General features: G+C 37.0%; 1 protein-coding gene across 5 annotated transcripts in view; it reads left to right on the top strand.

The window, feature by feature from the left end:
- The window catches only part of LOC106875416 (diacylglycerol kinase delta), a 162884-nt gene that overhangs the window by 45923 nt on the left and 100550 nt on the right, over positions 1-16411 (top strand). For 4 of the 5 annotated variants that reach the window (XM_014923543.2, XM_014923541.2, XM_014923542.2 and 1 more), the window contains 3 exons: positions 1067-1114; positions 3956-4018; positions 14825-14905. In XM_014923543.2, the coding sequence (XP_014779029.1) occupies positions 1067-1114; positions 3956-4018; positions 14825-14905 (192 nt within the window). Of the gene's footprint in view, positions 1-1066; positions 1115-3521; positions 3633-3955; positions 4019-14824; positions 14906-16411 lie in introns of those variants that run through there. The other variant, XM_052974684.1, reaches the window with a different exon arrangement.

Genomic DNA, 16411 nt, shown 5'->3' with positions numbered 1-16411 from the left:
CATACATATATGCTGGGCTTCTATTAGATTCTGTCTACCACTCACAAAGCCTTGGTTGGCCCAGGGCTATAGTAGAAGACGCTTGCCTAAGGTGCCACGCAGAACCATGTAAGTGAGAAGCAAGCTTCTTACTGCTCAGCCATATATATATATATATATATATATATATATACTCTGTAATCTAATGTGTAATGATGTATACAAAGGTATATTTAAGGTCATTAAAACTCACACGTAAAGTCAATCTAGGAAATTTTGTTGTATATATTTCACTTCAAGATTTAAATTTTTTGTTTTTTTTTTCTTAGGGATATTTCGCTTGTCAGGTGGTTTCTTTGTTAGTTAAATCATGTTAACTTCTCGATTTTCTGACATCGATCAGTTTTTCTAGGTGTTGAGTATTATTTCATAAACAATATTCAAATGAAGTTTATATTTTATGTATGGTGTGGCTGCGAGGTACTACTTGGTTGTGTGGTTAAGAAGTTTGCTTCCCAATCACATGGTTATGGGTTCAGTCCCACTGCATAGATATATACATGTACATACAAATGTCAAATGTCTTCTAATATAGCCTTGGGTTGACCAAAGCCTAATGAGTAGATTTGGTTGATGGAAACTGAAAGAAACCTGTTTGTGTGTGTGTGTGTGTGAGGGTGTATGTATTTCCTTATCTTGACATTGAGTGACAGTTGTAAATGTGTGTCACTATCATACAAGCAGTGGCATTCATTTGCGATATTCTATGCCAGTGTGTCTGGTTATACAGAAGTATTACCTTGTTTGGATATGGGTAAGGGTTGGCTACAGGAAAAGCATCCAGATGTACAAAATCTACCTCAATGAACTCCAGCTGGTTATGCAAGCATGAAAAAGTGGACATTAAGTAATTATGACGCTGATAACTGATAAACGTTAAAAAAAAAAGGGATCTCTTATCTTAACCTTTAGAAATTGATGAAATATGTTTAAGTGAATGTCTATTTTATTCCATTTAAGAAAAAATGTAGAAAGAAAATGTTTTTCAGTCATCTGATATTTCTTTCTGCTTCTTCTCTGTTTCCAGACTGCCATTAAAGAAGGTTATTTGATGAAACATACTAGCACTTTTCAGGTAAATTTACTTGTATTTTTCTCACATTCACATTTCGTTTCCTTAAACCTCTTTTTCTTTTTTTTTCCACTGCTTTTACTGATTCCAATGACTCTCTTTTGCCATCCAATTCCATTATTATGAATTTGAATTGGGAGATTGAGTCATAGTGAATCTTTCATTAGCTGACTACACAACCATGGACACCAACCCTGTGGATGTGTTGCAGTTGCTCTCTTGATAAAACTTAGTGATCCTGACTATTGATCTTCTAGGATTTCTCCACTCAGCATCAATGTAAGAAGCACTATTGGATCAGTTGAGTTCTTCCACTACCTCTTCACAATCACCATGCTGCATTCCCATGACTTTGCCATGTACCTAGTAGGGTGGCTGAACAGGTGCTTTACCTTGCCAAAGGGCAGCCTGTAACTATGCAGTGCCTAGTTGTCAGTCTGTGAGGTATTTTCAAAATACCCAGACACCCATCTTAAATCTCTACTAAATGTTTCAAAGCACCAAATTGGCAGTGTTGTTAGTGTTGGATGGAACACCTCATCACATTTTCTCCTGGTTCTCTGCACAGACCCCACTGAAGTCAGCTTTGCCTTTCATTCTTTAGGGGGTGATTAAAAAAAAAGGGGCCAGTCTTGGCTGGTGGATTGTTAAAATTGTTAGAGCATCAAATGGGATGTCTTGTAGTAATTTGTTGGTGTCTGTCTTGGCTCTTTGCATTCTGAGTTCAAATTCTGTCCCCAAACATTGAAAAATGGTGATACTTTTCTTTAAGAGTTGTAAATGGCAGATAGTATCAGCAAAAAAAAAAAGACCCAATGGAAACAGTTTCCTTGGTTCAGTTGGAAGATTGACTGCCTCCACCACCACCACTGCCGTCACCACTGCTGTCACCGCCAAAACCACTGTCACTGCCAAAATTACTGTCACCACCTCCACCACCAGCACTAAATGTTTAACTATTATCAGAACAGTTATGAAATATTTAAGATGCTTTGTCAATGTCAAATTTATATTTAGAATGTTTCTTTTTATTGTGGGATTTCTTAAGACTAGTTTGATAGATTGAGTCATAATCGGTGATATCGTGGTTGAATGAACTCTCAAATACATTAGTTCTTTCTTGTTCTATCAACCGTTGAGTGTTGAAAAGTTGTCGCCAACAAGGTCTGTATTTTCAGTGTCAAACAATTAGACCATACACACCATGTGATAATACATACATACAGATATAGGTGCAAGCATGGCTGTGTGGTAAGAAGTTTGTTTCCCAACCACAAGGTTTCAGGTTCAGTCCCACTGCATGGCTACTTGGGCAAATGTCTTCTACTATAACCTTGGGTTGACTGAAGCCTTGTGAGTGGATTTGGTAGACAGAAACTGAAAGAAGCTTGTCGTATATATATATGTTTGTGTCTGTGTTAGTCTCCTCATCACTTCTTGATAACCAGAATTAGTGTGTTTATGTACCTGTAACTTAGCAGTTCGACAAAAGAGACTGATAGAATAGGTACTAGACTTAAGAAATAAGTTCTGGGGTTGATTTGTTTGACCAAAAAATCCATTAAGGCACTGCTCCAGCTTGGCCACAGTCAGATGACTGAAACATGTAAAAGAATAAAAGAATAAAAGCATACCTACACACATACATCATAAGCACAAGTGTGACTGTCTGGTAAGAAGCTTGCTTCCCAGACACAGGTTTCTGGGTTCAATCCCACTGCATGGCACTGTGGGCAAGTGTCTTCTATTATATCTTCAGGCTGTTAGAACAACCTATACTGCAGTAGTTACCATCAGAAAAACTCTCATATTGGCTTTTGGGAGATGAATTAAGTTACTGTAATTTGAACACAGTTCTCTCTCTCTCTCATTCACACACACACACACACACACACACACTCACTCACTCTCCCCTCACTCACTCACTCACTCAGTCACTCTCTCTCTCTCTCTCACACACACACACACACACACACACACACACAGAGGCTATGGTTGTTATATACTGCTAAAGTAATTGGTTGACCCTGCTGCTGCTGCTGATTGTGTTTGTGTGTGTGTGAACTGTGGCTAGAATTATACCTCCATGTTTCGCACAGCTTGCTTGCACTCCATAAACAGGTGTCCTATAGTGAGAATGTTTACCTCACCTTTGCTTAATGAGTTAAAACCACCATTGTTATGACTAGGATGTGAAGCAGTTTCTTGGGTTGTAGTGGAGGGTTATACAACATAACAATATGACCCACACATGTAAGGGTTGGTGTGAGAGTCTCGGCTCTTTTGAAACTCTAGATCTGTGGTATTATGACCTACTACTACTACTACTACTACTACTACCACCACCACCCTTGTTGCCACCCCACCCCCACACCACTGCCGGCTCCACCAGCACCACCACCGCTGTACATAGCTATTTTAACTATGAACCTTGTTGTTTGTATGCTAACTCTTTCGCTACTCAATGAACTGTTCACACCTTAGAGTTTAACAATGGTGGTTTTTATCTTGTTAAGCAAAGGTAAGATAAAAATTCTCACTATAGGACAAGAAATATATTCACATGGTGCAAACAGGACATTTTTAGACAGGAAGTTCTTTTTAAAGTGAGGCTAAACTTTGGTTCTTGCACATAGAAGTGCTTAGTTCCTACCTGTCAGTCTCAAACAACTCTATTTCAATTGCAGTTATGTGTGGCTCAAAACTCAGTGACAGTTGCAATTACTTTCAGTATAAGATTTTAAGAGTTAATTTTCTTCCATGAAGCTAACTTTCTTTAGAATTATTTTTGGTTGCATTATTTACATTATTTACATTATTTACATTGCACTCTTTCTGTTGCAGGGTTATCGACGGAAATATTTTAAATTAAAAGGACGTAAATTGTACTATGCAAAAGATACAAAGGTATGTGATTAATGCATTTCAGTTTTTTCTTCCTTAAATGTTTTCCGAAACCTATAGCAATGAACCCATGCAGTCAACAGAACTGAATATAACAAACTTATAGCAGTGAATTGTAGGATCATTAAAAAGTCAGATAGAATACCTTGCAGCAGTTGTTCAGGCTTTCTGTGTTCAAATCTCACTGAGGTTGACTTTGCTAAAGGTGTAGGCATGGTTGTGTAGTTAAGTACTTCGCTTTCTTTGCAATCATGAGGTCTTGGGTTCAGTCCTACTATGCAGCTCCTTGGGTATATGTTTTCCTACGGCTGCCTTGGTTTGACCAAAGCCTAGTGAGTGAGTTTGGTAGGTGGAAACTGAAAAAATAGTTCTCTGGCTGGAGTTCTTCATTCTTAATTGAAAACGGGTTAGGGTTGTATGAAAACATCCTACACTTTATGCAATGACATCTGGTGTCCTGCAAGGATCTGTCCTTGGTCCTCTGTTGTTTATTGTATACATTAATGAAATAGATGCCAGATTGAAACATGTTACTGTGTTGATATATGCAGATGACTTTAAAGTGTATCTTGAGATAAAGAAGGGATCCGATACACTTTAGAGCTTTCCTGCAATCTATCCCAGACACAATGCAGCAGTGGATTACTGACTGGCAGCTCAAGCTGACTGGACAAATGTACCACTGTACATTTTGGTACAAAAAGCCTTGTATTTTCCTACTTGCACCACAAGACTAACCTTAATCAATCTGCTGGTGAACATGACTGAGGCATTATTGTTGACAATGATCTGTTGAACGAACCGCATTTCTGAAATTGTCAAAATGGCCAAAGGTGTCCTTGCATTATTTAGTAAGACCTTTGCCAGCTGCTCACTAGCTATTTAAAGCTATACATGGCTATAGTTTGTCCACACTTATAGTTTACATCTCCAGTTTGGAATGCCCATCTTATGCAGAATATTGATCTGATGGAAGCTGTTCAGAAACATGCAGATGAATATCTTCCGTCTGTCTTTTACTATATTTTGAATGTATTGATTCAACACCTCTCTTACTTGTAGACATATCTGTCCCCTTTTCAACAACTTCTGCCCTTTTTACAAGTTCAACACCTCTCTTACTTGTAGACATATCTGTCCCCTTTTCAACAACTTCTGCCCTTTTTACAAGTTCAACACCTCTCTTACTTTGTAGACATAAAATCAAAGAACAGCACAGCACCATTGACTTTCTGAAACATTTTTCACACTCAGAATTTTTGAATTATGGAATAAATTACCTGAGTCACTTGATACCTGTCAAGACACTATTCTTCAAAAATTCTATGCTTCTTGAAATTTACCAACACTACTACTGATGTGCTAATGCATCCTTTCTTCTTTATGGCTCTTTTCATGATTCCTTTTCTGTCTTCTTGTGTTTTATTCTGTGTACTGTGCCACGTACTTCTAGCTTTCATTGCTGTCTTTCTTTACTTAAGGTCTCTTTGTAGATACCATGTTGGCTCACAACTGATGGATTGTGATTGCAACCTTTCTGGTTGATTTCTGGTTCACATTCAATTATAATCCAGTCAAGATTACAGACATTCTTTTCCAATTATGTTCTCTCACATCAGGTAGATAATTCAGCCAAATGAGATATTAACATCAATTAGACAGAGTAGAATAGAACTGATCAGGGTAATATGGTACCAGTTTATATTCTATCATTGGCATTGGATTATCTCCATAGACAAGAGATTTAATGTTTACTGGCTTATATCATCATCATCATCATCATTTAATGTACACCTTTCCATGCTTGCATGGATTGTATGGAATTTGTTGAGGTGGATTTTCTATGGCCTGATGCCCTTACTATCACTAATCCTCTCCTTGTTTCCAAGTAAGGACATGTCTCAAAAGATTGGAAATGAAGGATACCACTTTCATGACAGCGACACTTGCTTACAACTATCATGTGATGTCAAGGAAAGGAGATGCTATATGTCCGCGTGTGCTTGTACGTACACACACACACACACACACACACGTACAGAGGCTTCTTTCAGTTTCCATCTACCAAATCTACTCAAAAGGCTTTGGTTAGCCCATGACTATAGTAGAAGATACTTGCCCAAGGTTCTATCCGGCCACATCAATGTAAAAGAATTAAAAAAAAAAAATTAAAACAAAACATCAAAATACAATGAGTCAATGAATAATTCTTTTGGCTTTTTTATATATTCTCTTAATACAAAATATTAATTATAGTTTTCTTGACTTTCAGAGTGTAGCATGTCCCATTTTGTAAAATCATTTTTTCAATGTCTCCTGAATGACAGTCATGGTTGGTTAGGGAAAGAAGATAGGATGTCATTTAAAATGTACTTCCAAAACTTAACAGATTTAATCTCTTTAGATACAAAAGGGTTATTGTTTGTGAAATATATATTCTGTTTTAAGGTATTTCAATCTGGTAACTGTATCATCAATAAAACCAAGCTTTAGCATTGAATTTGCCTCTCTGATGTATGTAAATGTGTGTGTGTGGTAAATTTATCTTTATGTGTGTGTGTGTGTGTATGTATACGCTTATGAATTTGCTTTGCAAGATTCCTGATGTGAAATCATGTGTTAAAACAGATATTCTTATATTTCAGGACGGTCATTTTTTTTTTCTTGCCAAATATACACGCACACTATATATCCATTCTTCACTCATTTATTCATCATCATCATCTCTTATTTTATCTTATGTCCATTGTCTGGAAATCTTTCATCATAGACTAAACAGAACAGGAGGATACACATGGCTGGAAGAGTTGTTGATGAGGTCACAGATGTGTGGCAAACGATTCCCAGACAATGGACATAAGATAAAATAAGAACAATAATGAATGAGTGAAGAACGAATATATAATGTGTGTTTATTTGGCAAGGGGAGGGGAAAAAAAGCAACCATCCTGGAATATAACAATATATATATATATATATATATATATGAAAGACAAAAAAGAGTGAAAAAAACTACAGAAGGCTGGTGTTATATAGTTAAAGAATACATTTAAATCGTTACATTAGAAAAATGTTATAAAATTTTGCGTATAGTAACATTGTTTTTGGAGAAATAACCAGTTTCGTATTTTCTTTTCAAATTTCTCAACCTATATCATATCATGTCTTCACTATGTTGTGAAATATGGAGTTCCAGACAGGGGAAGGTATTCAGGGATTTTTTCCGGTATAAGGGAGATAATCAAAAATGTTGGGAATGACTAGTTTTATTAATTTAACATGATTTGGTTTAGAAGGGATAGAATGTTACAAATGGTTAGGTTTTGCTTTATATTTTTTCAATGAGGTGAGTTTCCTTATTCAAAAATGTTAGAAATGGTTAAGTTTTGGCTTATATTTTTCAATGAAGAAGGTTTCCTTATTTAATCTAACTTGTGTTGATGTTCCAATGGCACATTGATAGAATGGAAAGATTACAAATTGTGGTAGCATTTGCTTTGCGCATTTTTCAATATGTTCACTAAAGGGTAGCATTCTGTATTCTGGGAATGCAATCTGCTGTCGATGCAGAGTGTATCTGCGACTGATGATAATCCTGTGGACCCTATGTAGTTTTGGTGGCAGCCCGAGCATCTTATAACATAAATCAGGTTTTCTGAAGCACAAGTAAAGTCAGATTTGATTTTGAATTTTTGTCCCTCTTTGAAATGGAATTCTTATCCTTCTAGAAGGTTTGGGCATGTTGCACAATTTGGTCGACCACATTTTTTCACTTTTGCATCCATTATTTTAGAAAATAATTTTGCCTTTATGAGAATCTTTTTTAGTGATTTCAGTTGTTTGTGGCTTCTAATGTTTTTGTGTATGTGTAAAATTTCCTTTAATTTGGGGTCCTTTTGTAGTATTTGTTGGCCTCAGGCTTGCTTAAGGTACCACACAGTGGGACTGAACCTAAAAGCCATGTTATTGCAATGTGTACTTCTTAATCACAGTCATGCCTGCACAATGGTTAATAAAATTGAGATAGTTTAAACTTTTTAATCTTATGCAATACCACTGATGTGGAAAGAAGAAAAAGAAGTTGGATGCCATCTCTATTTTGTCTTCTGAATTAGCAAAGAGGGTGCATGGCAGCAAATTTTGCTGAAGGGAGAGCCGGTATTTTTTTTTTAATCTCTGAACCCCTGTTTTAGCATGCAAATGTTCAGTTTTTTTTTAAATTGAGAAAATACAATATTGTGTTTTTTTTTATTTTTACGTGTGTGTGTGTGCATGCATGCATATATTTTCATACCAAGAAAGGTCATCTGATGTGACCTTGGTCTTTATTAAATTTTTTTTTCTTGCTTTATATCTATTTTTTCATGCTTGATTAAATGGAATAATTTTTGCTTGGAGAGAATGTTTGTTTACTCTCTCGAGGTCAATTGGAGCAAGCAGAGTTATGTACCTTGCTCAGTAACACCGACTGACTCAAGAAGATTTGAAGTTTCTTTGCAAACGTTGATTTCTGACATTTCCCACACATTTTTCTTCTTCTTCTTCTTCTTTTTTTTTATCTTCTTGCCAAGGTGAGAGTATAGTCAATTTAGTTAATTGTGTCAGCCCAGTATAATACTGTTACATGGTTTATTTACTGCTCCTCATTCTCGAGACAAATAAAAAACTTAAGTTAACCTTGGTGGGATATAAATTTAGAAAGTAAAGGGCTATAACTGAAGAGACTAAAATTAATACCATCTTCTGTTCACTGCTTCTTCCATCCATCCCACTTCTATTTTCCTATCTTTTCCATGTTTCAGTCATTGATCTGCTGTCATGCTGGGGCACCCCCTTGAAAGGTTTAGTCGAGCAAATTGACCCCAGTATATATTTTTCAACCTTGGTACTTATTGTCCTTTTTACCTAACCACTAAGTTGCAGGGACATAAATAAACCAACACCAGTTGTCAAGCGGTGGTAGGAACAAATACAAAGACACCTACACAAATACACGTATGCACACATACACACGTATGCACACATGCATGCATGCTCACATACACATAAAGGATGAACTTCCACACAGTTTCTGTTTACCAAATTTCCAAATAACACATTGGTTGACTTGGGGTTATAGTTGAATACACTTGTCTAAAGTGCCATGCTGTAGGATTGAACTCAAAACCATGTGATTGCAAGGCAAGCTTCTTAACTATATGGCCAGCTTTCATTTCTTAGTGAATATTAACATTTTTCTTGTACTATTTTCTTTTTCTTTCTGTTCCCATATGCAACCTGTAATCACTTATTGTATAACCAAACTAATTTCCGGGAAAGAGTTAACGTTATGAGGAAATGGAGTTGATATACGATGAAGAGAGGGAGACACAGACAGGCGGACATTTATTTCATTAATCTAAAATAGATTGTTGCAGTAAGTACCAGTCATGAATTAAGATTAATTCAGTCAACTTTTGTTGATGGTAAATCCCCCTGTGATTTCTATATGTGTTGAGATCAAGTTACATAGTTACAGCTTCCTCCTCCTCCTCCTCCTCCCCTTAATCTTATGGTATCTATCCTGTCACTATAGTGAGGCTCATCACATCACAAGCGAAATAGGAAGCATTTATGTGGTCACTTTTCATGCTAGAAATAGCAACCAAATCTCAAATCACTTCATATTATCTGTAAAATTGGAAGTTCACATTAGAGAATGTAGTTCTCAGACATAGGATGATCATGGCTGGAATATCTTAGATAATAGGTCTGCTGGGTCAGGACTGACCTAGTGCTAAATAACTGCTGACCTCAGTCAATATTATGTATCCAGTATTTCTTCTCTCTGTTTCTCTCTCTCTCTGGAAAAAATTTATTGTCTAACTTAAAGAGGAATGGTCTACACCAGGTTCGATGCTCATGACAACCCATCTGTTATGATGGTACCCCTATGAGTTGAACTATCATCTTCTGATGAGTTGAGGGCTGACGGCTAGTGGTTCACCCACCTCCACCACTCATGCACTGCTGATTAACCAAGCTATTGTGTCTATAATATAATCATCTTCTTTACATTGAATAAATAGGGAAGTTTCTTTATTCTTGCTTGACCAGTTAAAAATGGCAACCAAATCTCTCTCAGAAGGACATGTTAAATAATGTATTTTAAGATATACTGTGTGGATGAAAGATATGATATGATAGAATTTCTCTGATTGTAGGTGTGCTGAGTCAGAGCCCATGGCAAGGGTGGGGTGGGAGGTCAAACATCAAGAATCTCATGCATTGAACAGATCAAAGTAGTTTTGTAATTTTATCACAAATTTTGCAACTGAGTTTTCAGAGTGACCAGGTATTTAAAGTTACACCTTCATCGACATGCAGAGAGAGAGAGAGGGGGGGAGGGAAGGAGAGAGTTGGAGAGAGCATGCAAACAGTTGTACAAACACATATGCAAATATTTGAGAGTATACACTTTCATACAGATACCCCTACACACCGAACACATTTACACAAAATAGATCAAGTACAATCTTGAAAGAAGAAGCAGAGCAGAGAACACTGGAAGTGAATTTGGGAAGAGGGGTGAAATGGAAGATGGAATCTTGGGAAGTTGGCGTGTATATTGTTACCTCGCCGAGAAGTTATTTCAAGGTTGAAGATGAAGCACTTTATCTTGTGCTTTACAAGTCTCATCTGATCCATAGTGATGGAGAACAACCAGACCTATATTAAAGTGACAGGTTCTAGATTTGTGGACTATCTGGGTATCGTTCCTGGAAATTACCACACAAATAGCAACGTATCCTGCCTACGTACAGTACACAGTAGAATTTGCATGCAGTACAGAGAAAATGCAGTCAAAGTTTTTTGATTACGTTGACAGTGGACTTGGTATGATTTGGAAGATAAGGGGACGAGTATGGTATCAAGGTAAGAGTAAATATATTTTCCCTGATGGATAGCACAAGGGTGAAAGGAACTCCTTCTTGTCTCATCTTAAAGGAAGAGAGAGGTGGTTCAGGTAAGACTGAAATGGTTATGGGATCTGGTTGCAGAAAGCAGAAGTTGTGAAGGATGATGTGCTTATGAAGCCAAGGAAAGCAAGTCTCGGCACTAGGCAGGCAAGTGCATAGCAGGAGTGCAGATGCCCGGCAGATGGCTTGGCTTTAATAGAGGGTAGCATGCACTAGTGACATATTTGCTTTGACTTGATATTAGAGCCGGCAGTTTGGGTGAGGAAAGGAGCAAGTATATTGGTTCATAGAGTAGAGACATGGGTGGTGTGGATAAAAACAGAAATGTGTCGGAAGTTGCTGGAGTTATTAGAGAAAGGGCTGGAGAGCAACTAATTTGCTTAATTGCAGAAGTTGACTCACTTTCTCTCTCTCATTTTCTCTCTTTCTACCTCACTTTCTTTATCTTCCTTTTTCTCTTTCTCCCTCTCATCTCTGATTTTCTTCTTTTCCCTCCCTCTCATTTTCTCCCTCCTTTCCATCCTCTTCTCTACTTCCTCTGATCTCTTTCTCCATTCCTCTTCCTTTTCTCTTCTTCTTCCTCTTTCTTTTCTCTTCCTTTCCCTACTATTTTTATTCTTTATCCCATTTTCAGCCATTCATTCATTTCAATATAATTGTTGTATTATTTCCTATATCATCATCATCATCATCATCATCATCATCATCATCATCATCATCATTATTATTATTATTATTATTGGAGGATTGGCAGAATTGTTAGTGTGTTCGAAACTGAATCCTGCTGAGGTAAACTTTGTTCCAATCAGGTACTGAGATTAATGCCAAATGACTGTCCTTCTACCTTCAGAACTGCGAGCCCTATGCCTAAATTTGAAGCAATTACAAAGTTTGAAAGAATTGTTGGTGCTGGTTACAATGTATCACAGTATTTGTTCAAGTGCCTTGCATTCTGAGTTGAAATCCTGTGAAGGTTAACTTTGCCTTTCATAAAGCCAGAGTTGATAGAATAAAGTGCAAGTCAAGTATAGGGCTCAAGGGTATCAATTGATTCCTTCCTTGCAAATTTGTTGGCCTTGTGCTTAAATTACAAACCATTTATTATTTAAGGTGGCACTGAATCATTAGAATCGCAGAAAAAATGCTATGCTTTGAATTCAAATGCTGCTGATGTCAGCTTTGCTTTTTGCCCTTTTTTTGGTTAGTCTAAGTATTGGTGTCAATGGTATAGACTAATTCTCTTCCCTAAAAAATTACTGGTTTTGTGCTTAAATCAGAAACTATTGTTGTTGTTCTTGCTTATATTTTGGACAGTTTCATGTGCATTTTTATTGCATCGTTAGGTGCATTTCTGTGACCCTGGTGGTGTGGTTTTGCAATGTAGATCTGTGTTAGCATACTACATCAGTGTTACTTTGTTAATGCGTTTGGTGTATTGCTTTTGGTGATATTTTAGTGTTTCTTCCATTGTATAGAGTGTGTTATTGTGTTGAGTGGTTAACATGTTATAAATATGCTGGATAATTGATGTTACAGGTTCCAGGGTCAGATAAGTTATTGTGTATGGTATGTTGTCTGTGTGGTATTAATGAGTTACAGCTGTGTAGAATGGGAGATCGTGTTAGATATTTGTTATGCAGGAGTGTATGCTATGTTGTTTTATTGGGTGGTTATTGTGTAGTGTATGTGTTATGTGCAGATAGTGTGTTATTTGGAAATAGGAATTGAGTGACTTCAGAGGACGTGAGCTGTAACTAGTAGAGCTATTTTAGGAGTTGTGAGTAATGTTGTGAGCCCTGGTATATATTTGTTAATTTTTTTTTATCATACCTTGTACTCCAATTATTATTGCTACTATATTTACTTTCAAGCTCCACATCCTGTTTATTTTGATTTCAAAATCCTTATATTTTGACAGATTGTCTCTATTTCCTTTTGAGCAATATTTTTTTTTGGGGGGGGGGTCAGGAAGTATCACGTCTATTAACGAATATTTCCATTCTAGCCCTTGATTATCATATCTGGATGGTTTGCTTTGATCTTCTTCAGATAAGATATGTCTCAGATGATTGTGACTATGTTGTTGTCCTCTGTCCTGTTTCATACATTTTGTACCACTTGTCTGTTGGTATATTGCTCAGTGAACATGGCTGCCGACTTAACGATGACTGTGTATATATCTGGGCTTTGCAAGGACTGTGCAGCCAGAAACATTGTGGTTAACTTTCTCACTGTGCTGGTTGCACTGTCTATACTTGATATTATTTTCAAAGGTAGTGAGCTGGTAGAATTGTTAGCATGCTGGGAAAAATGCTTAGTGGTATTTCATCCGCCTTTATGTTCTGAGTTCAAATTCCACCAAGGTTGACTTTACCTTTCATCCTTTTGGGGTCAATAAAACAAGTACCATTGAGCCCTGGGGTTGATGTAATCGACTTACCCCCTCCCCCCAAATTCGAGCCTTGTGCCTCTAACAAAGGACATTAGCATCTTCTTTCACTGTTTTATTTTTGGAGTTGTTAGTGATTTGATGATAGTTTTATGCAGCTGCAATCAGGCTTTCTGTTTCTGCTTGTAGCACAAAGCTTTTGAACCAGTTTGCTTTCATTTTCAATTACATCTCTGTTGAGCCTCACGGTTTCATCGAGTAGTTTCTCTCTTTACTTCTGCTTCAGTATATTTTGTAATTCTATTTTGATATCTTTTCTTTTCTAGACTTTTTCTCTTTTCCTAAATCTATTATTATTATCATCATGTAGTTAGTTTTCTGTTTGTGCTTTAACATATATATATATATATATATATATATATATATATATATATATATATATATATATATATATATATACAGAGAGAGAGAGAGAGGGAGAATTTTCTTTTTCGTATTCCCTTATTACACTCATCATCTTACCTTTGCCTTCTTCTCAGGATTATCCTTGAACAAACAAACAAACTTTTATGGTCTCATCATCTTTTTGGAGTTTTACTTTTTTTTTTTCCCTGTTTTTGATTTGCTGTACTGCTTTATTTGATTTTTGCATGGTTGGTTGTGCTGTATTTTTACTTTGGTTTGACTTCTCACTTATTGTATGTGTGGTCATCTCTATTGTGTTGCTTTCTTTCTTGTGGCAAATCTTATGCATTTTGTATGTTGTTGGTTGTTTAATGATGTTTTTATTTGTTTGTAGCAGGTTATTTTTTTAATGTGCAGTTATGTTTAATTTTCAGTGTGTATTCTGTCTATAAGTTTGTCTACTTCTCTTTATGGGATTTTATTATTGTTTACTGCAAATCTCCATACATTCGCCAGTGTGTTTGGTGTAATATAGTTCCTTACCTCTCTCTTCTTTCTCCATAGCTTCTATGTCTCTTTTATAGCACTTTTATGTTTTGGATAAAGTATTGCTGTGTGATATACGAAGAGTATTTCTTTGTAGTTTTCATTGGTTTACTATTCTCTTTTAATTTTCTATATTTTGGAGACTGACATTAAGAGACAGGTGTATATGTTTGGAGCTAAGCTGTTATGCGAATTATTTTGTTGCCATCATTATCATCATCACTGTAATTTGTTGTTGTTGTTATTATGCATCATCATCATCATCATCATTGAGGCGGTGGGCTGGCAGAATCGTTAGCATGCTGATCAAAATGCTAAGTGGCACTTGGTCTGTCTTTACGTTCTGAGTTCAAATGACATTGCCTTTCATCCTTTCAGGGTAGATAAAATAAGTACCAGTTGAACACTGGGATCGATGTAATCAACTTAACCCCTCCCCCAAATTGCTGGCCTTGTGTCAAACTTTGAAATTATTATTATTATCATTATTATTTTTTTTTTCCTTTCCAGTTTGCAATCTTTGATGAGATTGACCTGTCTGACCTAAGTGTTGCTGAATGCAGTACCAAAAACATTAATCATAGTTTCCAGGTAAACAAACATTCTCTCTTCTCTCTACTGTTCTGGTTTATTGACAGGGGATGGTCCCCTTCCATCCACCGGTTCTTGTTCTTGGGGTGAAGTTCAGGTTCAGTCAAAATAATTAACTTAGAGGGTGGTTTGGGGGGTTTGCATCATTAAAATAATCCCCAGTCATACGCTAAGGCTCAGTATATTTAAAGCTGTACACATTTCCATCCTCCACAAAAGAACCTTGGGTTTCATGCCAAGAAAAGAGATAGTCCTCTAGAATGCCATCCCTGCTCATGTCAGCCCTGTAGGTGTTGACTTAGACAAATTCTGGAGAAATGTTTATGGCCCAGAATCTCACTGGTCTGGGAGGACCTGTGAAGAAGGCTATGAATACTGCCCTTTCCTTCAGGCCCAGCCAGTAAGAAAAAAAATAAAGCATTCTGGTTTATGATCAGTCTTAGTGTATTTAGGACTATATTATCCAGTCAACGTCAACATCATCATCATCATCATCATCATCATCATCATCATCACCATCATCATTGTTTGAACAAGCATTTTTTTCATGCTTGCATGGGCCAGACAGAGTTCATTGAGGCAGCTGGATACTCTTCCTGTCGCCAACCCTTACCTCTTTCCAAGTAGGGTTATATCTCCTCATGGCCAGACATGTTTTTTGCAGAATAGAGGAAATGAATGATATTCATTTACAACAATCACATGATGTGGAGACCCCGCACTCCAATGCACACACACCAATCAAATCTATTTGCAAGGTGTTGGTTGGCCTGGGGCTATAGTAGAAAACACTTGCCCAAGGCAACACACGCACGCACGCACGCACGCACACGCACACACACACACACACACACACACACACACACACACACACACACACAGAACCATGTAGTTAGAAAATAAATTTCTTACCACACTGCCTTGTCTGCGCCTATGCGAGTGTGAGAAAGTGGATGTTAAATGATAAAGATGAATGAATGAATGAGCGAATGAGAGTGGGCATGAATTAAGTAACAGTCCTAGTACTGGAGTGTTTCTGTGACCATCGGCATTGGAGAGAACACTAGACTTGTAGTAGTAGTAGTAGTAGTAGTAGTAGTAGTAGTTGTTGTTGCTGCTGTAGCTGCAGTAGTAGGAGTTGGAGTAGACTTTTAAGGTGGGTGAGACATTTGAAACGGTGCATGATGTGCCTGATGATGTTTTAGATGTGTAAAATGTTTGTGTCTTGTGTTCTACTGATCCTGTCATTCTGACAGAATCTGGAGCCCACTAATGTTTGTGTGTGTGTGTGTGTGTGTGTGTGTGTGTGTGTGTGTGTGTGTGTTTGTGTATGTGTGTGAAACATGGAGAATTAAATGAACCCTAGTATTTGATTGGCACATCTTACTTTCTTATATTTATGATGAATTGAACTTGGCGTAAAAGTCATGCAATATTTAGATTAAATTGCTACATGTTAGAGTCTATGTTGCATTTATCATTTTCACCACCACCACCACCACCACC

Source organism: Octopus bimaculoides, chromosome 19, assembly GCF_001194135.2.
Source record: "Octopus bimaculoides isolate UCB-OBI-ISO-001 chromosome 19, ASM119413v2, whole genome shotgun sequence".
In the NCBI taxonomy this organism is placed as follows: domain Eukaryota; kingdom Metazoa; phylum Mollusca; class Cephalopoda; order Octopoda; family Octopodidae; genus Octopus; species Octopus bimaculoides.
Note: the sequence above shows the minus strand (reverse complement) of the source record. Positions and strands in the feature narration are given on the sequence as shown.